This window comes from Cnephaeus nilssonii (genome assembly GCF_951640355.1).
Source record: "Cnephaeus nilssonii genome assembly, chromosome: 22".
Classification (NCBI taxonomy): Eukaryota; Metazoa; Chordata; class Mammalia; order Chiroptera; family Vespertilionidae; genus Cnephaeus; species Cnephaeus nilssonii.
In genome coordinates, this window is record NC_137093.1 from 22,206,778 (window position 1) to 22,231,986 (window position 25,209).

General features: G+C 51.4%; 1 protein-coding gene across 1 annotated transcript in view; it reads left to right on the forward strand.

Annotated features, from left to right (window-relative positions):
- The window catches only part of SSH1 (slingshot protein phosphatase 1), a 51,974-nt gene that overhangs the window by 14,093 nt on the left and 12,672 nt on the right, over window positions 1-25,209 (forward strand). The window contains exons 3-11 of the mRNA XM_079762897.1: window positions 11,203-11,306; window positions 13,187-13,251; window positions 13,730-13,851; window positions 15,862-15,930; window positions 17,197-17,262; window positions 19,838-20,032; window positions 20,472-20,565; window positions 21,368-21,496; window positions 23,595-23,641. Coding sequence (XP_079619023.1) covers window positions 11,203-11,306; window positions 13,187-13,251; window positions 13,730-13,851; window positions 15,862-15,930; window positions 17,197-17,262; window positions 19,838-20,032; window positions 20,472-20,565; window positions 21,368-21,496; window positions 23,595-23,641 — 891 coding nt within the window. The remainder of the gene's footprint in view (window positions 1-11,202; window positions 11,307-13,186; window positions 13,252-13,729; window positions 13,852-15,861; window positions 15,931-17,196; window positions 17,263-19,837; window positions 20,033-20,471; window positions 20,566-21,367; window positions 21,497-23,594; window positions 23,642-25,209) is intronic.

The window sequence follows — 25,209 nt, forward strand, 5'->3', positions numbered from 1 at the left end:
TAAGTTAAAAAAAAAAGAGTCTACCTTCTAGAGGTAGCATGTGAGTGCTGGTTCGGCCATAGCTCTGTTGGAAAGGGATTTGAAACAGCTTAGTAATTTCATTGAAACAATGTAATTTAAAATTAGAAAAGTGAGCCCGGCCCATGGCTCCGTGGTTGAGTGTCGACCTGTAAACCAAGAGGACACGGTTCGATTTCTGGTCAGGGCACATGGGTTGCAGGCTCCATCCCCAGTAGGGGGCGTGAGGCAGCCAATCAATGATTCTCTCTCATCATTGATGTGTCTCTCTCTCCCTCTCTCTCTCTCTCTCTCTCTCTCTCTTCCTCTCTGAAATCAATAATCCTCTCTAATAAAATGGTAATATGCAAATTAACCATCACTCCGCTACATAAGCCACGCCCACCAGCCAATCAGGGCGAGTATGCAAATTAACCCCAATCCAAGATGGCTACAGCCACAGAGAGCAAGGTTTCCCAGGTAACAGAGCAAGCCAAGCTTTCCATAGCCGTTGCAGGCCTAAGCCTCCACTCAAGCTACAAAGTTTCAATTATAGAAGGTAAACAAATTCAAACAACTGGCCGCAGAATGGAGCTTGAGAGAGCAGGCCAGGGTTGCCGGCGGCAACAGGGGAAGCAAAGCTTTCTGCACACCCTGGCCGGGCTCACCCGCTTAAGGCTACAAAGATTCAATTGTAGAAGGTGAATTAACTGCCACAGAAATGGCTGCCGCCCCAGGCTACAAAGTTTCAATTGTAGAAGGAAAATAAATTCCAGATACCAGGACCTCCGCTTGGGTTGCCAGGGGGCGTGGCCAGCCTGCAAACCACCACAGGCCCCTCGCTCAGGCCGCCCCACCCCCCAAGGGAACCCCACCCTGATCCGGGACACCTTCAGGGCAAACCAGCTGGCCCCCACCCCTGTACCAGGCCTCTATCCTATCTAATAAAAGAGTAATATGCAGATTGACCATCACTCCAACACACAAGATCAAGATAGCTGCCCCCATGTGGTCAAAGATCCTGCCCCCATGTGGACACAAGATGGCCACTACAAGATGGCCAGCAAGAGAGGGCAGTTGGAGGCACCCGGCCTGCAAGGGAGGGCAGTTGTGAGGGACCAGGCCTGCAAGGGAGGGCAGTTGAGAGGGACCAGGCTTGCAAGGGAGGGCAGTTGGAGGTGATCAACCCTGCAGGAGAGGGCAGTTAGGGGTGACCAGGCTGGCAAAGGAGGGAAGTTGGGGGCAAACAGGCTGGCAGGGGAGCAGTTAAGCATCAACCAGGCTGGCAGCGGAGTGGTTAGGGGGTGATCAGGCTGGCAGGCAGAAGCGGTTAGGGGCAATCAGGAAGGCAGGCAGGCAAGCAGTTGGGACCCAGCAGTCCTGGATTGTGAGAGGGATGTCCGACTGCCCGTTTAGGCCCGATCCCACCGGTGGGATCGGGCCTAAACGGGCAGTCGGACATCCCTCCAGGAGTCCCAGATTGGAGAGGGTACAGGCTGGGCTGAGGGACAACCCCCCGCCGTGCATGAATTTCATGCACCGGGCTTCTAGTATATATTATAAAATTGGAAACATGGGACACGGAGAAAGTGGGGGGAAATAAGCTGAAGTCATAGGAAGGTTTATATGTGGAATGTATGGCATAATGTTGCTACAGTTACCGGAGTTTGGCTACCAATCTGACCGTGAGCTTCCTAGGAGTCAAAACAAAGGGAGAAACAAGGTCAGTTGCTTGATTCATGGTGTCCTTAAAATACCGCCAGGTCAGTTCCTCTGAAGAACAATTCCTGACAGACACCCTGATAGATAATCCAGATAAGTAGTGGGTGTTCATAAAGAAACCCAGGGTGAGGGGTGGACAGTCAGGGCGTGGGCCCTGCAGCCCGCAGGGAGAGCTGATGCCGTGTGTCCATCCCACCCATTAACCTGGTGTTGTGGTCCTGCGAGGTGAAGTCAGCTGCAGGGTTCGGCGCCAAAGCTGCTGGTCGCCCCAAACATCGAAAACAGGATGCTGAGTCACATCCTGCGGGCCTGCGGCATCCTGACTTTGCGTGCCCTTCACAATGGGAGGCTCGCACGGGCAGGTTGGCCCCTCGCTGTTCCAGAGTGTGGTCTCAGAGCAGGAAAACGTTAAAATTAGGTCTTCCAGGAGCCGAGTGTGTGTGTGTGTGTGTGTGTGTGTGTGTGTGTGTGTGTGTGTGTGAAGTCCACACAACCTGACGCACACATAGGCCAAGAGGAACAGGGAGAGCAGCGCTTCCCATCATGCCCCACCGCCTAGCACACTTGCCATTCTGGGAAACACAAGAGGGAAAATGGTCCTGGGGCGGAGAGATCTCCGTTGGTGAGGGAGGAAGTATCCGAGATGGGAGGAGAAAGCCGGAAGTATGCCCGTGACAATAACCAGTGAGATGGTCCTAAGCTTTTATCACCTGCCAGTGCAGAGTAAGTAGTGTTTTACCAAAAGCCAATTACGTGGAAGTTGAAAAAATACATTTATTTTTATATGTATTTTTAAAATGTATTTTTATTGATTTCAGAGAGGAAGGGAGAGGGAGAGAGAAACATCAATGATAAGAGAGAATCATTGATCGGCTGCCTCCTGCACGCCCCCTACTGGGGAGTTGAGCCCACAACCCAAGCATGTGCCCTGACCGGGAATTGAACCGTGACCTGGTTCCTAGGTCGACGCTCAACCACTGAGCCATGCCGGCCAGGCTGAAAAAATGTTTTTTAACATTTTGAAACAAAACGTACAGAAAAGTGGCAAGTACAGTACAAAGAACTTTTTTTTCTGAACTGCTCTGAGAGAAAGCTGCCAGCCGATGTCCTTTGAATACAGGCCTCTTCTTGGCCGTGCGAACTTGGCAAGTGCCATAACCTCTCTGAGCCTCAGTTTCCCTGTGTATCACATGCAGGTGGATGCTGAGGATTTGGTTAGGTGATATGTATACAGTGCTCAGCATGATAACTACAGAGATGTTTTACCGTCGATGTTTCATTGAGGGCACGCTGTCTTCTGGGCACTGAGACAGACTGGACACTCGGGTGCGGGGGAGAACTTAGTTTTGTGTTGTTCGAAGCACGTGGTTGCCTAGAGGACCCGGCCGCCAGGGCCTGTAACTCCACCTGCAGCGTTTATTTGATGAGTCCTTCTTGTCCTGTTCATCCTGCACATGGTGAGCGCCGAGTTCCAGCCGCTCGGAGAGGGACCAGGGTGAGCTCGTCATGAAGTAAAATGCTCGGAGCGGGAGAGGAGGACAAGCTCCGTTAGGCGTGCTTACTTAGAATCGCCGCACGTCAGACCGGGAAGGAGACTTGGAACATTCTGTGCGTCCTGGCCGTCGAGTCCCATTGTGATGTTCAAGTGCCCTGACGTGACACGACCCCGTCACCACCAGTTAGTAGGTACATAGGTCTAGGAATTGAAGGTCTGGGAGTCAGCTTAGGGCGTGGTGACCTTGAATAGGGGATGGGGCTGCCTGTACCAAAGGGAGGACGAAGAACCTGGCACGGTGGAGATGCACCATGGGTGGGATTTTTGAGTCGTTTCAAAAACATGTCCTTCTCGTGCCTGCTCTTTCTGGCTGGCTCGGCGGTCGTTGCTGCCACTGCACTTCCTGCACGTGGCCTCGCTGGGGTCTTCGACCCTGGTGTACCGGATGTCCAGAGGAAGGTGGCACCAGCTCTGGCTCCCAGAGGCAGGGCCTGAGGCACTTGGGAGGCCATCAGGAAACTACCCTAAGGGTTATCAAGCCAACTTATGCAGTGGCGAGCTTGCTAGTATATTCAGCTGCTTGCTCCTGCCCGTCGGTATGAAGGGGAGCTGTGGAGCTGGCTTCAGAGAATGCCTCTTACTGTCTGAAATGCTTCTGGACATTCCTTCTGTCTGAGAGAAGCCTACGCCTTCTAGCCAAACAATACATGGCCCGGCAGCACAGACATTTGTAATGAGCCCTGCCAGCATTTCTTGCCGGTGACCCCGTTCCTGAGTGTAATGCCCCGCGGAGCTGGAATTTCCCTGTTCTCCGCACTCTATTGCAGGAAACGGTTTGGGAGCTCTAGCCGAGAGCTGTGTCAGGTGAGGTCCCTGTTCGCTTGTGCCCTGAGGGATGGTGTTTGGAACAAGGCCCTGCCGAGCTATGGGAGCACAAAACAGAAAGACCATGGCCTTGGTGCCACTCGGGGTCTTTGCGACTTGGACATGAATTCAAAGTGAGGGGAGAAGCTGTGGGAGAGCGGTGGAAGGGGTCTTCTGTCTCCACCTGCCGTCTTCTTTGCCTTCTCCAACTAGGACGTCTCCCATCTCCTTCACATCTCCATAAGCGTCACTTTGCTGGGAGTGGGGTTCTCTATGGTTCTGAGGTCCATCTGTATCCACCCAGCTTGACCTGCTGCTCCTGCTGCTGCAGGTCAGCGCATCCCGCCCTCGGACCTGGGGATTCTGCCCCGGACTTGGAGCCTCTCCGTCCGGTCCTGCCCCTTGTTAGACAGGTGACCACAGATAAGTCCTTTATCTTCTCTGTCTTGGTTCTTTCATTAGAAGAATGGAAACTCGTTCTTCTAAGAAACAACAGCAGAAACGGAGGGACAAGCCCCCTGTAAACTGGAAAGCACCATTCCGGTGGAAGGTAGCATTTACTTACCGGAAATCTCAGTGAGTGCTGCTGCTCTGCCGGGCGTTCCGGTGCTGAGAACTTCGTAGGCTGACGGTTGGATGGCTCAACAGAAGCCCACGGTTTGGTTCTTAGCTGTGCACGTTCTGAAACGTGAATTTATTACTACACTCAGGGATGACCACCTTCCGAGAAGACAACTTACATTAACCAAATTGATAAGAAACTGACTTATAAAACAGAATAGACATTTATGAGTTCACAGAGGGGCCTTTTACAAATACTCCTCTGTTCACTACAGGGGAGGCGTAACGTGATCTTCCAAGTGCATGCGTGTGTGTGTGTGTGCATGTGCAGTACCCAGTATGTTCCTCTACCGTGCAACCTGCTGCCTTACATCGCAGTTACTGCCCTGTGTCTGTCTGACCCACTAGCACATAATGTTGCCCCAGGCAGGAGCCATGTCTGTTTCATTTTTGAATGCCCAGGGCTTAGCCCTGACCAGATATTTGTGAATCTAAATGGAATTAGCAGAACCTCCTCTTGGGAGTGGTCAGTGATACCCACCTTTACATTTGTTCCCTTTTTTTTCCTGGAATTATCATCACATCCGCTAGCCTGACCACAGCCCACTCAGTAGTCATGGTGCAGAGCCTACTGCAATCGAGGGCTGGTTCTGTCCATGTAAAAGTGGTTTCAACCAGTCCAGTCACTTTGGACCCTTTCAGAGCCTGTACTTGAGGCTCATAGTCTCTGATTTTGTGCGAGAGGTGTGTCAGGAATCCTAAAATCACAGCGTTGAAGCGCCTTCCTGTTTCCTCGTCTATAAAACGTCTATAATGCCTGCTCAGTCTTCCTGGAAGCGTTCCTAGAAGATCAAATCCGTTGACATTCGCTCGAGTGCTTTGTCCACAGCCGAGCTCACCAGAGCTCTGATCTGTCAGTGCTGTTGCCATTTCATACCGTGCAACGCGGCTGCCTTTCGAGGGCAGGGACACTTGTGACCGAAAGCACTTGGTAGACGATGGCCAGGCGCACCTCCCTGCCAACCTGTTCTGCCGCTTCCAAGGAGGGTGTGGTTTTGTGCTCTGGCCTGGCGTGACCTCCCTTCACGGTACCCAGTTGCGCTCCTCTCCTGAGAGGACCACACGCTCTCAGTGGTGGAATCGTCCCCCAGCTGGAAACATTGATCATGCACCTACTATGTGGGAGGTATTTTTATGACGCCCACGCGAGAAACCAGCGTTCCCGTGTCTGTGAGGTTCGGGGGTTCACCCTGGCGATGGGTCCGAAGCCCTTCGGGAACTTTTAAAAAGCAGGTGCTCAGACTTACTGCAGACCTTTTGAATCAGAATCAGTTAAGGGTAGACCTGGGCATGAATATGCTTTAGAAGGTCCATAGGTTCTTCAGATGGACAGCCAGGGCTGGACGGCGGGGCATTCGGGTAATATTCTGCAACGTGGTGTTGCTACACTTCGTATTTCTGTTTTTCAAGAATTAAGTTTCTAAGTGGCCTGGCGCACACCCAAACCACCCAAACACACACCCGTCCCTTAGAGAGGGTCATTACCTTCGCCCTGGTGGACACGTGCTCAGGCGTGGCTTAGCATGTACTTCTTAGTCTGCAAATATTTGCTATTTGCACGAATGAACAGAACCCTGTAAGTGAATATCAGAACATACATGTATCGTAAACCACGAATCACAACCCAGACCTGTGTATTTTATTTTCTTAAACGTCGATGTGTCCTGGACCCTGTTCCAGGAGTTTGACGGGCTTCCTGCAGTTGTCACGTGGAGAAGGGCATGCCTGCCCCTCAGAGCTGTGGGAGCTGGACACCGTGCACAGCTGAGTGCCTGGCACAGCCCCTGCCACGTGGCAGGAGCTTGGTAATGGCAGTAATGTAATGCTTGTCGATGGGGAGCAGCTCGGCCAGCGTGGCCGTGCCACCCGCAGAACTCTGCAGGATTCCCACTCAGTCGGAAGGACGTGTCCTGTGCAGGTGGCCGTGGGCAGGGTGATTGGGGTGACCCCCCTCTGTCCCCCCCGCCAAGCCCTCCGCCTATCCCCAGGCTGGTGGAAGAACTCTAACGCCGAGGCTTCTCTTCCTGAGGCCTGTTTCCTGCTGATGCTTCTCTCTGCATCCTGCACGCGATGCTTCCACGTGCCGGGAACCAGCACCGAGGAAGAGGGGTCCGGGCTCCGACTCCTCGGTGACACGTGCTGTAGCAGAAAGAACCAGCCACGTTGCCGTCAGCCATCTGGACGGTTAGGGACGACGGGCAGTCCAGGGATTGAGAAGGTGGACGTGGGGCACACATACTTGTCTAATCCCATCTTGTAAAGTCGTCTGCTCCTGGGCAGGCTGTATCCTCCGCTGCCAAATAAGCATCGTCGTGTCTGTGTCTCAATCCTTTTGTGAGCATTTGGGAGCTGGGGGGGAGCTTCCAGATAAGACCTTCCCGAGTTCCTCTCTTAGGGTACGGATCCCATCCCGCCCTGCACTGTGGTTATTCGAACCCTTAATTCATTTCCCCGGCTGAAAGCAGACAGCTCCTGGCTGGCTCCTGCGGGTGGGGTCCGGGTCCTGGGCCAGGCCCTCCGGGACCGGGGCCTGCTTTACCTGCGCAGCCTGGCCTGTCCTGAGCACCTTGCGTGCATTTCTCACACGTGCACACGGGAGGGTCCCTCTACCTGGAACGCCCCCTCCCCAGACTTGCCTCCTCAGGGAGCAGTTAGCACGACCACAGGATTTCCAGAATGTAAGCGCGCTTTTGCAAGTGCCCCGTAACCGTGGCAGCTGCCCCCGGTCACGGCTGGGTGAGTGGACGGTGTTCTGAAAGAAACAGAAATCCTCTGTGACGATGGCGGCCCGCACGGGGCCAGTCACACGGCCATGTGCCTGGGCGGCCAGCTGTTTCCCTCCCAGTCTCTGATGCGCACCCTCTGGCCTGCCGCTGAGGCCGCCACACAGCGTGGGAGGGCAGTGATTAGAGGAACTTCAGCTGCCTCGCTCCCTCTGAATGGCCCTTTCATCGGGATGTGCAGGGACAAGGGCCTTTTTCAACCCAAATATCAGGGGGAGACGACACTGCCACCAGAGCCATTTGCTCTCCGGGCGGGAGCGTCGTCCGAGGCCAAGGCCTCCTCGCCGGAGGACTCCAGCCTCTTCCTCACCTGCCTGCCTTCTCCTGGGGCGGGGAAGGCAAGAGCGCGGGGTCGCTGACCATGTGATCGCCGCAGTCATGAAGCTTTTCTATTTCACCGACTTCTGCGTCGCCCTGCAGCCACCTCCTTACTTCTGCTCTTCAGAGGCTTCCAGCCCAAATTAGTACGTATCCCCTGCTGGTCTCTGTTCTCCTGCCCGGCTCGGGGACGGGACGAGTGGCTGCTGATGCTCTGAGGGCTGGGGGTTTTTGAGGAGCAGCAATTGAGGTTTTCCTCTCTGTCTTCAGTGCCTTGTAGAGACTTTTAATCTCGCGGCGGCGTCTGAAGCGGCAGGAGCCAGTGTCTGAGAACACGTTTGTCCCTTGGAGATAACAAAGTTGGGGGTGGGGGTCGGGAGGGCAGAAGTTGGCTTTGTTTTTACTCCAGGATTTTCTTTACAGCGATGGAGGGAAACAGTTCCGTTTTGTTTGTCTGGGTCTGACCCTCTGGAACTTAAGTTGTTCTTTTTAGGACACCAGCATCTTTGAGAAGATGCAGGTTTTCTGGAGCTGGGATGGGTGGTTGGTGGGTTAGTGCTTTCTGCCCCCCGACTACCCAGGAAAGAGTGTGCCATGGCCAAAGTGGGTTTGTTACAGGGCCTCCTTCCCCAGAGGGGCGCCTTGAGACCCATGAATCGGGGTACGTTGCCCCTGGGTATTAGAGGCCTGGCAGAGACCCCCACGGCGCCCTGGCGGTGGGAAACAGGGTTCGCATCAGCCACGCCGAGGGCGCCTGAGGCTCTGGGCCTGCAGTGAGCTAGGCACAGGAGACGGGAAACAGGGTCCGGGGGAAATATCCGTGTCTTGGCCCCGAGAGTCATCTTGTGCGGCCATCCTCGTGCTGTGTCCTCTCGCTGCCGCCCAGGCGCAGGCGAGGGCTCAGGGCTGCCCCCCCCCCCGCCCCCCCGCTTCTCGCGTGGATGGGAGGCCCTGGTTCTTTATCAGCCTCAGGGACCCCGAGGAACAACTGGCCTAGTCAGCGATCACAGGATAAAGCCGGTCTGTTCTTTTGCATTGTTCCCCATTTTTTCCAAAGGAAGTGAGAGGGAAACCAAGGGGAATTTTTGCCCGTGATTTCCAAGGCGAAGGTCACGGTTCATGGCTGGCTGTTTCCAGAGTGCTTGGGGTTTGGGTCAGGGCGGATTTTTGTTTTTCTGGGGTTGTCGGTTTTCTGTTTTGTTTTTCTAACTCGCGGACAGAAGAGGCTGATGTTGCCTTGCAAAAATTTCCCCCAGCTGCTTCGACGAGCTGGTGGTTGCGTTTGTTTCGTGGGTTTTGGAGTCCCTGGGGCAGCTCTTCCAGATTTCACTGAGCATCAGCAGTGAGTGATCTGAGTTCTGAAAATAAAGTTGGTCGTGAAATTCTAAGGAAGGAGAGGGGGACAAATGAGGAGGGTGGGAGAGTGCTGGGTGATTCTGCCGCCTGCTGAAACACGACAACCTGGATTTCAGACGGGCCAGGTGGGTGCCAAAGAGCCTCTTGCCTCCCGTGGGTGAGAGCGAGACAGCAAAGGAAAGGTGCCTCCCGCTTCCTCCATCGTTTAGAGTCCTGGGCTCCTCAGCACTTGTCACTTGCAGCACAAATACCTGACGCATCGGTGGGAAGGATGGCTTGGCAGTGCACTCGCGATCATAAATAAAGAAGTTGTACAGAGGTATTGGTGTTACAAAGTCTGTAAAGCCGGTTATCAGCAATTCAGAGGCCCCAGTGAGAGAGGCAGACGGAGCCTTCCTATTTGATATTTGAGCAGTCCCTATTTTTAGCATGGGAATTCAACCAGGAGAACCAGCAGATGGGATTGTGGACTTGCATTCTAGAAGATAACCGATTCTGATTCCAGGATCTGCTGGCTTGCTTGCTAGTTTGTGGGGTGAGTTTTCGTAGCACCTAGAGTTACTTGTTAGACGTGGCTGCCTTTCTCATTCCAGGATTAGGAGGTTTACTCACGGGATGTCTGGGGCAGAGGCGATCTTGCTTTCTAACGTTACCGAAGATGTTGTTGTGTTTCTACCAGGAACTGATTTGCTCTCTGTTAAAACCAAAAAAGTGCCGCGTTTTCTTAAGAGTTTTTCCTTTCAAATCATTTGTATATTAATCTGTTGCTCAAGAGAAAATTGATCATTTTTACAGTTTATAAAATTTGTGATCTTTCACAAAATTAGTAAGAATAAATTTTTTTCATTATAACGTACATGTTTTCTATTACTTTTGAAAGTCAAACAAAATCATTTAAAAAAGTTAATATTTGCTCAATGTAGAAGATTTGGAAGATACTAAGAGGTAGAAAGAAGATAATCATAAGTAGTCCAACCCCTCAAAAAACAGGTAATAATTTTGGAGTATTTTTTGGGTAGTTTTCAGAGTTGACAGTATTTTTGAATAATTGGGAGTAATTAATAGATAATGCAGTCTACTGCTTTATGCAGTTTTAATTTCTGCATAAACTAAAGGGTTTTTTTTAGAGCATTTGGAAACCTTGAAAAGGTTTTCATTGCAAAATTTTAAGTTATAGGTTGAATATTATTGTTTTTTGGTAGTTAAAATAACAAAAGACCAAAGATTCATTCTGCTGAGAAATTCATTGGGTCAACTTGAGGTTTTCTGCAGCAACAGTGGACACAGCACCCCTGACTAAGTTAAATCCCAGGTCAACAGCCACTCAGCTTCCCTTAAGATGCAAACAAATGGTGACAGTGCCCCTTCCTCTCGCTTGGATTCCATCAAAGGAAGGCAGCAAGAAGCAGAGAAGCTGTGAGAAGACACAGAGTAAGAAACAGGTCAACAGCAAGGCTACGAAAGATGCACCCCCTGCCCTCAGCAGAGTCGGTCCCTGTTTTTGTTTTTTTAATATATTTTATTGAGTTTTTACAGAGAGGAAGGGAGAGTGATAGAGAGTTAGAAACATCGATGAGAGAGAAACATCGATCACCTGCCTCCTGCACACCCCCCACTGGGGATGTGCCTGCAACCAAGGCACATGCCCTTGACTGGACTCGAACCTGGGACCTTTCAGTCTGCAGGCCGACGCTCTATCCATTAAGCCAAACCGGCCAGGGCTCAGTCCCTGTTTTTAGAGGCTGTTGTATCACAGTGAGATCCCTCGCAGTGTCCTGCAGGAGGGGGCTCTCGGTCCTGGCAGAGCCCACACAGAACCTGGGTGTTGGAGCGGAAGGTCGTTTCCACTTGCACACTCTCCGGCAGCCAGCTTGTAGCAAAGATCCGGGAAGACAGCGCTGTGAAATGTTTCCAAAAGCTGTTTTATCCCATTTGAACTGCATGTGCTCTTTGTCCGCACCCCGGCTTTTCAACCCTGTAGCATGTCTTTGCCCGTTTTCCTCTCTGAGTTCCAGCCTGACCGTGCTCCGGTTTCGTTCTTCCCAGCTTAAGCGAGAGCTTTTTCATGGTGAAAGGAGCAGCCCTCTTCTTACAACAGGGAAGCAGCCCTCAAGGCCAGCGAGGCCTGCAGCATCCCCACAAGCACGCAGGTAAGCCGATGCCCTTACACTGGAACTCGTTTTCTCTGCCACTGGAGGGACCTCCCGCTCCTGGTGGGGAGCCATGTGTGGGTTTCCAAGGCCAGAGAACTAGTGGGACCGGGGCTGTAACAGCTGGCACAGGGAGAAGCCCCCTCTGCGCAGGCTCGCCAGGCATGGTTTCCGGGTGGCGCGGGGAGCAAGCGGCCCTTCTGAGCACGGTGTCTACCTGACAAGTGAGGGGCCGGCGGCACTGGGTTTGGATGTAAAGATGTCTGCTTACCGTTTATCAGTTAGCTGCATATTCTAAGTGGAAGCAGGACTTTTTAAACAGATGCACCAGCATACGTTATAGTCAGGTGTTGTGCCCTTGAAAACAGCCACCTCGGGGTGCCCTGTACCCAGTCTGGGGCTGCTGTCACTCCTCCGAGCATTTGGACAACTCTCATTTGGAGAATTTCTTTCTCTCCCCCAGCCCCCACATTCTCTATAATACCAAAAGGAAAAAACACCTGTTTTTATAAAAGACAGTGGAATGAAAAAAGAGTAATTATTAAACTTTGCTAAGACAAAGTTTAGTGACACATCTGACATGAGCATCTGATAGCCTGCCTAGCCTTATTTAGCAATATGTGTCCAAACTGTGTATCCTCCCCCCCCCTTCCTTGCACCCCATAGCTGGGAAAAGAGGGTACCCAGGGATAGAACGCGTGAGATCTTCATTTATTTGGCCAGCAGCCCAGGGAACCCCAGGGCCAACAGAGAGAGAGATTCTTAACTGGTCTTCGAGTCCAACAAAGCCCAGACGCTGGTTGTCTCCAGGTGTTGGGCCTCTGGGTGATAACATTTTTTTTAAATTCTAGTTTTGAAACTTTCTGTAACAGGATGTATTCCTTTCGCACTGCAAAGGGCTCCAGCCAGCCTCGTTAGGGGAATTTCTTTATGAGCCCTTGGTACGCCCTGAGATGGAAAGTCTTTCTTTTTTAATGGTGGGTTTGGTTTGAGGAAATAGGGAAGTGGTAAAGTTGGGGATCAAACCTAGTATCAGTTTAGGTTCAAAAAGCAAACAAATAAGGAGAGCCTATGAAGTAAACGCACCGGTATTCTTTGGTGATGGACTCTGGCACCAAAGGCAGTTTGGAAAGGAGACGCGAGAAAACGTGCTTGTGGGCAGCACTCCGGTGCTCCCGGGACGGGCAGCGCACACATGGAGTGTCAGCTGGGATGCCCTCTGACCCAGAGCAGCAGGTGACAGCAGCTAGCCACTGGGGCCAGTGTTCCTGTCACCGGGATCATGTTGTTTGTCTAACCTCGAGTCACCCAGCCCCTTTTTGGATCCGAGTGCTGGGGTTAGAATTTTGCATCTTACAATTGATAGCAAACATCAAGACCCAATCGATATTTTCACATAATGACATTTGTAATCAAGATTGAAGTCTGTCTAAAGCCAGGACAACAATTGTTCTACACAAGGAGGCAGTGTGGTGTGGGGAAAGGACCTGGCTTCTGATCCCAGTTCTGGAACTGACTGTGTTGTCGTAGTCAACCTCTGAGCCTCAGTTTCCTGATCTTTAAAATGGGCATCACATACCAGTACCTTGGAGGTTATGGAATTTAAAATTTACTCAGGTAACATACTTACGTCCTCGTAGGTGCTCCGCGTATGGTCGCTATAATGATTACCTACGGTGACTTCTGGTACAATGAAGCTATAAACAGAACCTTTATTTTTGAATTTGCTATCGGCTTTGCTCTGATAGGAATTGAACCATTGTTTATGTCTGAACAGTAATGCAGATGCTCAAGCTTTGCTCACTCTGTATAAAATGTCTCCTTCCTCTAAATCCAGCGGTATTTTCCTACTGTGTGAACTTGATTTGTTGGTCCGATAGGTGACTTGCCCCAGCATCTGCAAGTGATGATCAACCTTCTGCGTTGTGAAGATAGAATCAAGCTGGTAAGAAGAGACGAGAGTGGCAAGTTTTAATTTTTAATTGTGAAATTTGGTAGGGAATTACTGATGAGCAGCGGGTGGGGTGGTGGGGGGAGGGGGAGTATGTGAGTTTTTATATTTTAGCCAATTCTCCCAAATTGTTCACAATGGCCAAAGCGGAGTTTGCTCCTCGGTGCCCAGAGGATCCAGAGAAAGGAAGTGTGGGGTCTCTGTCAGTCTATCAGTCTGTGCTGAGTCGGCGTCTTCAGTGTCTGGATTTTATTATTCACCCATTTAACACACTTGGGGAGGGGCCCCCTGCGCCAGGCACTGTCCCTCGTGTTGGGGGATAAATGAGATGCGGCTCCTGTGCCTGAGAATCTCACCTTAATGCCTGAGCTCACGGGGGAACGGTAGACAGCAGATGTCCTTGACCTTGGTTGGGTGGAGGAAGGGGGCACGACCCGGGAGGGCGGGCCGTGAAAGCCTCTCTGCCGTGCAGGCCGTGCGCCTGGAGAGCGCCTGGGCGGAGCGGGTCCGGTACATGGTGGTGGTGGACAGCAGCGGGCGCCAGGACACGGAGGAGAGCATCTTGCTGGGCGTCGACTTTTCCAGTAAGGAAAGGTGAGTCTGACGGGACAGGAGTTGCTGCTGGAAAGAGATTTCTATGGCCCCGTATCCTTGGGAGTTGACGGTAGGATGCGCGATGGTGGGTGGCAGGGTGACCAGGAACAGTAGGGTACGGCAGTTCCACTCTTGTGTGCGCACTGTGCCAGATCCACTCTCTGCTCTGAGCTCAGGGCCTACTGGGAGGAGAGAAAGTTACACTGTGCTCGGAGGTCTAACACTGGGTGCCACTGGGGTGCTCTAGACGAGGACACTTAGCCAGGAGGGCTTCCTGAAGGAGGTGACGGCTGTGGTGAACACCCAGTCAATGCAGGAGCCAGTCCAGTGAAGCAGGGAGGACGCCCTCCAGGCAGACGGGCCTGTATGAGAAGCATGTGCTCCATAGGCAGCGCGTCGAGTGCCTTACCCAGTGTTGCTGTCCCACGGATCCCCAAACTTGGAGACGGTCCTGGGTCAGAGGCTTAAAGAGAGGTTTGGAATGTCCCAATAACTAGAGGCCAAGTTCGGTGTATCACAGGCCCTATTACTTGTGTGAAATGAAGGCGAATGGCTCTTCTTACATCCAGGATAAGTTAATACATGTGAGATCACTGCGAAGCCTGGATTTGTTAAAACTAGATTAAATGGGCTCCCCTTAGTCATCATTCATTAAGCAAACAGTTTGCATTCTCCTGTGTATGAGGCAACAGGCAAGGCCCAGGTAAACAAAGAAGCAGCAGTACACACAGTTCTTGACCTCAGAGAGCCTGTGAGCTCAGTGAAGAAGAGCCATCATCAGATGCTGGGGGGTGGCTCAGGGATGCAGAGACGTGTGGGCGGGGGGGGGGGGGTTGTGGGAGCACAGGGGAGGGGTGGGCGTAGAGGGGCCATGCCGAAGGCCTCTGGAACATGCAGTGGCTAAGCCAGGTCTCAGAGGACGAGCAGGCAGTTGGGCAAGTCCAGGGGAAGGGACGTGTCGGTCTGGGGCTCTGAGGGGTCCCCTCCTTGCCTCGCCCCAGCCCTGACACAGCCAAGAAGTTCCAGGAGCTCTGGGTCTCAGCACAGGTTTTACTTTGCAGCTCTGCAAAGGAAGTGTAATCAGCCCATCGAGGACGGGGAGGACTGCAGGGTGGGACAAGAACTGGCCTCACACGAAAGGCTGGAGGAGTCCGGCAGGGGCAGGGGCAGGGCAGGGCCGCAGGTGCCCAGGGCTCCCTGTCGGCACAGTCGCACACTCGTCACGTTACTCCCTGGGCGGGCTGCGAAGTGGCAGCAGAGATGTAAGCTGGAGGCTGTGGCGCTGGTCTGGGCACAGTCACCGCGGTTCCGCACAGCCGACGCTTTCAGATTCCTGAGGAATGTTCCTAAGAATCCGAGGAGCCCCTGTGATAAGCCCTTTGGTTCCCTCGGCGTGTTCGAGCGGCGCCAGTCCCTGAAGTATCATTTCCCTGTTAGGATGGGCAAAACAAAAGCGATCAGGCGGGTTCTGAAACAGCAGCTGCACAAAAGGTACAGAAACAGAGGTCTGGCACTGAACTCCGGCAATGGTGCTGGCACGCTGCCCTCCCCCCTCCCCCCAGGACCGGAGCCTGGGTTGGCTGCCTCCACTCGTCTGTGTCCCCCAGAGCGCGCATGGCTTTGCGCCAGGAGCGCGCCAGCCATCGGCGGCTTCACCCCAGCTGCCGTGAGGTCGTGTGGTCAGCTGGTTGCTCCTTTTCCCCTGAGAGCGGCCTCGGAGACCTGGTGTTTATGAAACTGCAACCACATCAAACCCTGGGGTCAGAGTCCCCCGTGACTGTCTCCAAGCTGGGGTCACTGGCAACTCCCTCTGGTGGGGCCATCGCAGACCCGTGTCTTCTAGAATTCAGTGGTGAACAGTCCCTACTCACAGCCTACAAGCAACTCCCAGGGACACACCCGGGAGCTGGACCCGGGTCGGGCTGGGTGAAGACACAGGGAAGTCTGTGTGTGAGCAGGTCACAGATAATGTGACTCTAACCCTAGACATCTCCCTTTCCTCCTGCGCAGTAAAAGCTGCACCATTGGGATGGTTCTCCGACTGTGGAGCGACACGAAAATCCACCTTGATGGAGACGGGTAAGCAGTTCTCTTTAAAGGGTTCTTTTAGCCCAGCCAGCGTGGCTCAGTGGTTGAGCATCAATCAACCTATGAACCAGGAGGTCACGGTTCAATCTCCAGTAAGGGCACATGCCCAGGTTGTGGGCTCTATCTCCAATGTGGGACGTGCAGAAGGCAGCCAATCAATGATTCTCATCATTGATGTTTCTATCTCTCTCTCTCTCTTCTTCTCCCTTCCTCTCTGAAATTAATAAAAATATATTTAAAAAAATAAAAGGTTATTTTAATCACTGTAAACTCTAAAACACGAGTTGGTTTGGGCATCATTGGGTAATCATTAGCAAAAGAATCATATGTATGATGTGTCTATTGCATCAAGAGAAGTGATATTGCCCTCCAATGAGCCACACAAGGAAAGGGACATCCTGGTCATTGTGTGGGGAGTTTGGGTCATGTCGTAGCCACAGAAGCACCTTACAGGAGATCACTGCTGTGTGACATTAACAGCAGCAGTAAGCGGACATTCATTCATTCACCTGTCGTTGGTCAAAGAGTACCCACATTGTGCCCTCCCTTTGGGGCTGGTCCCTGAAAGCTCACAGATAAATGTGACAGCAGGAGCTCACCGTTTCAGGGGTGCAGGGACAACCGACAGGGCAGGGGGGGGGGGGGCGCTGCAGAGGAAGAAGCATCTAGTTCGTCCTGGGCAGGAAGATGAGAGAAAGGGCCATCGGGCTCTTCATACGTGTGCCCCCAGGGGAACACATGGGTTCTGCGAGGAGGGGTGGAAGGAGGCAGGATGGACATTGTTCCCGCTAGGATTCCAGCAGTGAAAGTCATGCCGCCTCAGATGGGACAGGGAGAAATAAACATTCGATTTCTTGAAGACATAGGACTATGGTAATACTTTCCTTTTTTAAATTGTGTCTTCCATTAATATATTTTCTGTGCAATTCCGGGAAAAAATGTTGATGGGACACAGCAGGTGGGTTGGGCCATTGCCAAGCATAAACGAGGTGGGGTGGAATGCTGTCACTGCCTCGCACCCTGTGCTGGGGTTTTCCTTTTGGTAGACGTTGCGTTGCGGGGTTGAGAACGAGTCTCCCCGGATGGAGAGCCCATCTTGGCCCATGTCTGATGCAGCCGGCCGGTGGTCCCTCATCAGACAGCGTGAGGCACGCCGGCCCTGAGAGTGTCCCCGGAGGGCCTGCCCCACCGCCTCGCAGGGGTGTGGTGGGAGGGGCTGGTTTCTCACCGCGCTCTCTTTCTGTTTTTCACTCTTAGTGGCTTCAGCGTCAGCACCGCAGGAAGGATGCACGTCTTCAAGCCCGTATCTGTCCAGGCCATGTGGTGAGTGTGGTTTTAGGGACTTTCAGCTCCTTGGAAATAGTGACCCAGCTGACAGCAGGACTAGAAAACCCCCTGCTAGGGGTTTTAGGTACATTTGTTTTGTACATTTGTTTGGTGTGTATGACAAGCTCTACCTGACAGAATTGACCACTTTCACCATTTCTACTAGTAAGTGTGTGATTCAGCGGCATTAAGTACGTTCACAATGCCGTGCAGCCATCACCACCATCCATCCCCAGAACTTCTCCACCATCCCAAACAGAAACTCTGTACCCACCTGCCACAAACACCCCAGCCTCCTTCCTCCAGCCCCCGGTCACCTCTATTCTCTGTCTCTGGGAATGTGCCTGTTCGGGTCCTCGTGTCAGTGGAATCCTTTGTCCTTGCCTCTGGCATCTTGCACTTAGCATCATGCTTTCTTAGCATCATGGTGCATCCATGCTGTAGCATGTGTCAGAATTTCCTTCCTTTTCATGGCTGAATACTGCTTCATGATATGGCTATACCACGTTTTGTTTATTCGTTGATGGACTTTGGAGTTGTTGCCACCGTTTGGCTATTGTGAGTAGAGCCGCTGTGAATATTGGTGAGCAAAGCATCTGTTTGTGGTTCCTGCTTTCATTTCTTTTGGGTATATACCTAGAAGTTATCATGTGACTTTCTAGATCACATGATGATTTTTTGGTTAATTTTTTGAGGAGCCACCAAACTGTTTTCCACAGCAGCGGCACCATTTTACAGTCCCACCAGCAGTGCACGCGGATTTTACTTCCTCCACATCCTAGTTAATGTAATACTTGTTATTGTCTGGTAGGGTCGTGTTTTTTTTTTTTTTTTTCATACTAATGGATGTGAAGTGGTACCTCATTATGGTTTGGTTGCATTTCCCTAATTAATTAATGTTGAGCATCATTTGATGTGCTTATTGGCCATTTATATATCTTCTTTGGGAAAATGTCTAGTTTGTCCTTTGGCGACTTTTTAATTTGGTCGATTTCTGTTGCGGAAGGTGTGTTGTTTTTGCATGTGTATGTACAGTCCCTCCTGACAGATGTCATTCCAGTATGAATTCACCTGCTCATTGTACCTGGCACACAGTAGGCATTCCGTTTGCACCATGAAGGGAAGGGCACTCTGCTAGGCACTGAGCATCTTGGGAGGCATGAAATGGACATAATTTCTCTCCCCGTGGAGTTTAAAGTCTGTGGAGGGAGGTGGCCATAAACACAAAACAAAGCCACGTGTTACATGGAGGGGTGCTGGGAGGGGGTGCTTTCTACAGCGTGCAGGAGCCTGGGTAGGGGCAGGGCCTCCCAAACATTCTGCTTTAAGGATGAGGTTCCCGTGGATCGAGGCTGCGTTCGGCAAAATGACTCACGTCCAGAGCTTCCCCGAACCCGGCACACACACCCTAGAGCCTTCCTCACCCCTGGAGGGTTGTACCACCCGCGCATGCAGCAAACTCGTGGCCTGTCGCGAATAATCTGGAAAAGGCTCGGGAGCAAGCTAGTGGCACCTGAGAGAAGACGTCTGCCCCGTCTTCCTTCCAGGACAGAGAGAGGTTTGCAGGAGTCTGCCATGGGCTTCGCTCTCACTAGTCTCTCTCCCGCTGCTCACTCTGCAGTCTGTTCAGGGTCATCTGGGGGAAGTCATGAAACCATCCTTCTCCAGGTGTCCCAGGTGTTCTCTGTGTCCCTGGGTGATTTTTTTTTTTAATCTCTTTTTCTACAGGTGAGTAAAAAATAGGCCCACGTGCTTTTCCAAAACTTCAGAACCAGAACTAAATTTCATAACTCCCCAGCCCACGTTTGTTCCCTCAACCAGCCTACAGCCGTGTGCCGTTGGGAAAGGGCCATGGCTTTTACCCCACGTTGAGCGTTCTCTGCTGGCTCTCCCTCCTCCCAGGGCTGCGCTCTCCCCCCCACACACACACCCAGCGCACCCCATTCGCTGAGAAACGTTCCACTAACCTTTTGTTAAAAGAAGTAAAAGAAGAATGACTGAATTGACCATTATAACATACATTTTTAATATTGTTCCTTCTGTCCCACCACCTTCCCAAACCTCTTCTTCAGTTGGATTCTGCATTAAAATGACTTTCTAGAACGCGTTTCCTTAGGAGATCTAAGCTATTAAAACATTGATGGGAGGGGGTTGGAAGTTGTTAGGAAGCAGTAAAAGGTCTCTGCTGCATGGTAATGAGCTCCCTTCCAACAGCGAGGCTAATTGTAGCTCCTACGTTTGAGATGCCCACGGCCTCCCTCGGAAGTAACCTCAGTCCTTGGGAGTTAGTCAGTGGACTATAAACGGGTGTGTGAACCAGCGGGGGGTGGGGAGGGAGGGGGAGAAAGAGGAAGTTTTTGTTTCCTTGTTGGGAAAGGTGAAGGATGTTCTATCTGCTCTCTGGTCAGTGCGTGTGTCACGGAGACTAGCCATGTTGCCTGGCAGGATGGGAGCCCCAGGAGCCAGTCCTGTATGGCCTGCGCTTCCCCGCCCCGTTTAGAACCCTTTGCTGAGGCGAACACCCAGCACGCCTGTGCCTCCCAGGCCTGACCCCCTCCCCTCCTCACCCCAGGTCCGCCCTGCAGGTCCTCCACAAGGCCTGCGAAGTGGCACGAAGGCACAACTACTTCCCCGGGGGCGTGGCTCTCCTCTGGGCCACCTACTACGAGAGCTGCATCGGCTCCGAGCAGAGCTGCATCAACGAGTGGAACGCCATGCAGGACCTGGAGTCCACGCGGCCCGACTCCCCCGCCCTGTTTGTCGACAAGTGAGTGGGGTGCCTCCTCACCCCCGCCCACCCCGCCTTGTGCCTGACTGTGTCCCCGCGATGTCACGCCTGCTCTGGTCGCACCACCTCTCCCAGAGCCAGCCTCTCTCGCAGAGGTCCCTGACGGGTGGCCTGTGGGTGGCCTGTGGGAGGTCTGCGACCACACCTCACTTTCGGAATTACAGACAAATGTGGGTGTGACTGCATCTCTGCGTCCCAGCCCCCGTGTGCCCTGTTGCCCTGAGGCACTGCAGGCTCCTGTGGGGGGAGCTCTGGACACAGCGCAGACTCTGTCCCTATCCCCCGCCTGCTGAGGTCACACATCAAGACGTCACCTCTGTGGACCCAAGCCACGTTCTGGTTATCCCAGGGGCGCCGGGGTCTCTGTGAACTCTGACCTCAGGCTTCACTTTCCTGCACTTTCCTCCTTTCCCTCCAGGCCAACGGAAGGGGCGAGGACCGAGCGCCTCATCAAAGCCAAGCTCCGCAGCATCATGATGAGCCAGGACCTGGAGAACGTGACCTCCAAAGAAGTAAGAGCTCTCCCCTTCTTAGCGGGCCAGAGGCCGCGGGGCCTCCTTTGTCCTGTTGCCCAGGCCCGGCCTCCTTTTCCAGGCGGCGCACCGGCTCTCAGGGGCTTTTTCCTGCAGGACGTGGCGAAAAGAGCACAGCCCCACCACGTGCCCGCTGTGAGGCTTGGGCAAGCTTCCTGGGCTCACTCAGCCTCTAAGGCCTTAGTGAGAATTCCATGGACCCCTAGATGGCACCAGGAAGCAGTTCCTGGGAGCACCCTCTGCCCCACGTCGCCTCCCCAGCAAGTCGCTAACCCTGGACTGATTTCCTTCTGCCTCTTGCTGTTTCTCTGGTCACATTTCCCCCCCAGTTGCTTTTGGTTCAAGGAATGCAATGGATTTTAATAGCAGCGTAACCAAGGTAGATCTAAGAGGTTGAAATGGCTATTTCTAAATATACAATCTTTTCCTTTATTAATAATATACAACATCATATTGTGATACCTTCCAAAGCAAGATGAAACTGACTTGGGATTTTCATGGCGATGTGTTTGATATTTAATTGTACAGACATAAGTGCTTTCCACTCGGAAAAGATCCCCTGGGAATCAGATTCCTCGTGTGAAACCGTGTCATATTTACTTTGAGGCAGAGTAGCCTGCATTCCCACCACCCACGCCTGTGCGCCGCTCGGCACAAAAAATGCAAAAAAACCCCACATTTTTTGGAAAACAGCCTCAGTTGGCATTGTGACTGTACTTCTTTGGGGGTGACAACTGTCTCCTTTAACAAATCGCTTTTCTTAACGTTTCCCCCTCCACAGATCCGTAATGAATTGGAGAAACAGATGAACTGTAACTTGAAAGAATTCAAGGAATTCATAGACAACGAGATGCTACTCATCCTGGGGCAGATGGACAAGCCCTCCCTCATCTTCGATCACCTTTATCTCGTAAGAGGCTCAGCCCACGTCGGGGTCTGGCTTGGGAAACCTACACCGGGCCTGGGTTGTTTAGAGCAGGTCAGAGGGGGGGAAGCCCGAGTTCCTGGAGCTTCGATCCTGACTTTTACGGGAACCCCACCTCCTCCTCTGGCTGCAGCCTCGTGGTTTGCTCTCCAGCCGGATGCTTGCCATGTTGCCACAGCTGGGCTGTGGGGGGTTGTTTGATCGTTAACTGGCAACCGTTCTCAGACTCTTGCCATCCCCTCTTCGGGGACTAGCACAGGCCCGATCCAGATACCTCCAAATGGGCTGCAGGCTAAAACCCCCAGTTACTAAAGGGAGCGTGCTGACCAAACCCCAGAATTATGCCTGGGAGCCCCAAGACGTGAGAAACAGCACGGGAGGCAGACTGGACAGACACCTGGAGCGCAGCTTGCCCTCTGCGTGGCCAGGCAGCCGTGGCTGTCCGCAGAGTCCAGTGATGCAGCCTCCATCGCTCACTCAGATGTTCTTAAAGCTGTAAATCTCCATAGAAGGCAACTGGCAAGTTTTCAAAGTCAGAGACTGTAGAAGAGGGCACGTTACTAAAATTAGAGGCAGCACAGCGTAGTAATGAAAGTCCGCCCCCTCCGGGCCCAGTTCCCACCCCCACCCCCCACCCCCGCCTGACGGTCCTCCACCATGTGTCGTGAGCGATAGCTAATGGGTTAAATATATGTATTTAATGTATTTACAGATGTCTACATACATATTTCATGCTAAGATGCACATAAATGTGTGGGTTTGAAGCCCGTATCTAGATGAAAGCTATGTGGCAGCGCTGGCCTCTGATCTCCTGAGAAGTTGATGGTTCTCCCCGGTGGAGACAGCACAAGGCACCGCCAGCCCGTCTGCCCACTAGGTGGCGATCACGGCAAGAGGACGCTCACAGGCTTAGGGAAGCACTGGTTCTTTTCCGGTGCGGTTGGTGCTTTATGTCACTTTTTCCATGAGAGATACCAAAGGAATTTCTGTGTTGGAGCCTCTCCCTCCAACATGAAAGTCCAACTGGCACCCACACGTGGCCAGTCCCCGCAGGTCCCTGAAGGCCCTGCCTCTGAGGGGTCTGCATCCGGGAAAGGCAGTTCAGAGGGAGACTACGCAGGGTTGTTGCTCTTTGTGACTCTATGTTGTTGGCATTTCCGAAGAGCAAAGTGGTGGTTTTTTTCTTTGTGTTTTTTTTCCTCCATGTTTTTTGCATGCTCAGAAATGGAGGGTTTGTTGTGTTGTTGTTTTTTAATACCATTTTTTAAGTATTAAATTAAAATGTTATAGAAAGCTGGGAATATAAGTAAGTCTGAAGAAGAAAATTAAAGGCATTCCTAATTTCACAATCTAGAGGTAGTCACAGTCAGCGTTTTGGTATATTTATTTTTCTACCTCCTGGGTTTTCTTAACGCATGTGTAACTTTTCTAAAAAGGAAAAGAAAAGGGAAGAAGCGTGCTGTTTATGTTTACATAGATTTGTGTCCTTTAATTGTTTGTTGTCATTATGCGGTGTTTCCCTGTGTTGTGAAATACCCTCCAAAAGTATGAGTTGTCTTCATGGCTCCATCCTGCGGACCCATCATCATTTGTCTTACTAATTTCTCCCTGTTGGACCTTGGGGTTGTTTACCCTATTTTGTTATTGTGAATAACCTTAAATATCTTTGTACATAAATCTCTGTGCAAATGCTGGGTATTTCATTGGGGTAAGGTTTTGTAAGTGGAATTTCCGGGTCAGAATATTACTATTACCAAGAAACCTCCCGGAAAAGGTAGGCTGATTTCTGCTGTAATTAGAGGTCTGTGAAAGTGCCTCCTCTTGAGTGGGAGGTCGGAGGTCACTGCCTCCCATGAGAGGACCCCGTTGGAGTCCAGGAAAGGAAGTGGTGAGAGTGGGACATGTTTTTCTGAGCTTGCCCTTCCCCTGTTGTGCTGTGGATGCCTCGGGAACCTGCCTTCAAACCTCTGTTCTCTGAGGCCAGGGGCCCGTGTACTCACCATCACCATGAGGGCTAGCATCCCGTAAGCAGTCTGAGGCTGACATGTGACACTCACGGGGGTTTGTGTGATCTGTCCCCCAGGGCTCTGAATGGAATGCATCCAATCTGGAGGAGCTGCAGGGCTCAGGGTGAGTCTGCTCCCCTTGTCTTCCCCTGTCCCTCTAAGCAGCCTAGAAACCTGGGCTCTGCCCCCGAGGTCAGGTCCAGCCCCGTGCTACCTGCCTGTGCCTGTAATTGCCTGCACCCCAGCAGCCAGGCTGATCTGCATAGCTACACAGGTGGGCTTCAGAATGCCACCTCCTGAGTAATTCATGGGTTTAGATTTTCCTGGGGTTTGTGTGATGGTGTGTATGTCCCAGAGAATGGTCCTAAATCACAGTCCAGTGGGATAGACAGCCTGGATGCTGTGCTGGTAGGGCCACGAGCCCCCTCCCACCGGCCCACTGCCCTGCAGAGCTGCTGAGAGTCCCGGGGTGGACATGCCTAGCTGTTGGCCAGTCAGCACCTCTGACCCCTGGACCACTGCTTGTTCTATCTGAGCTTCTACCTTTGGGCCTGGAGGGAACCTTGAGCTAAATACTCAGCATTGGGCAGAAACACATGCCTGCCTTGGTCTGAGAAATGCCCAGCAGCAGGAATAAAACATCTTTAAATCTAGACCTCCAAGAACAGATGTCTGGACATTCAAAAAAACAACAACAACACAGCCACAAAATCACTGTCCTGTGGGTCTGACATGATGACATCCTTGAATTACTGCATTTAAAAATCAAGACTAAACAAATCTTAAAATATATCTTTAGAACTGCCGGTTAAGATGTGTTCTCTCAACAGAAAGTATTCTTAAAATGTAGGGTGATACTGTCTATGCTTTCTGTTTTGCTTGGAAGAAGTAAATTATTTTAAAGATATTTTTTTAAGCATTTGTTCAGTATTCACTTATAAAATCTACTTGAGGTATTTTCAACCTCCTGAAATTACTTTGGCCTTCCAGGAATTTAAGTATTAAGTTTAAAGACCTACAAGACCTGGTCGGCAGACCCTTCCAGCTACTTACTTATTTATGGCCTGCCTTGTTTTAAAAAGGATGTAAAGTAGTTCCCAAGGACATAAGTAATGGACAGATATATTCTGCTTTTTAACTATTTAAAAGTGGAGACTTTGTTTTTTCTTAAAGTCTCTGTATGCTTGTAATAGTTATGAATTTTGAGATTTTGAGTTTACTAGGTGTACCGGTTAATAATGCAGATTTTTATCAATAGATGGAGTTACACTTATGTTGATATATATGCTATTTGATATGCATGCTATTTCGTTATATTGATAACAAGCTTCAAAACTTCATATGTCAAATTTGCTGAAGGTGTTAACATCATAGATTTTTATGCTTTAAAATGTCAAATTTAGTGCCAAAAAAAGAGCATTTGCGGGAAGTTTTAATTCATTACTTTATTTTGAAGAAAAGTGCTGCTGAAAGTTATCGTATACTTAAGGAAGCTTATGGTGAACATGCTCCATCTCAAGATACTTGTGAATGCTGGTTTAAATGCTTTAAAAGTGATGATTTATATGTGAAAGACAAAGAACGTCCAGGTCAACCGAAAAAGTTTGAAGATCAACAATTACAAGCATTATTGGATGAAGATGCGTGTCAAACTCAAAAACAATTTGCAGAAAGATTAAACATTGCTCAGCA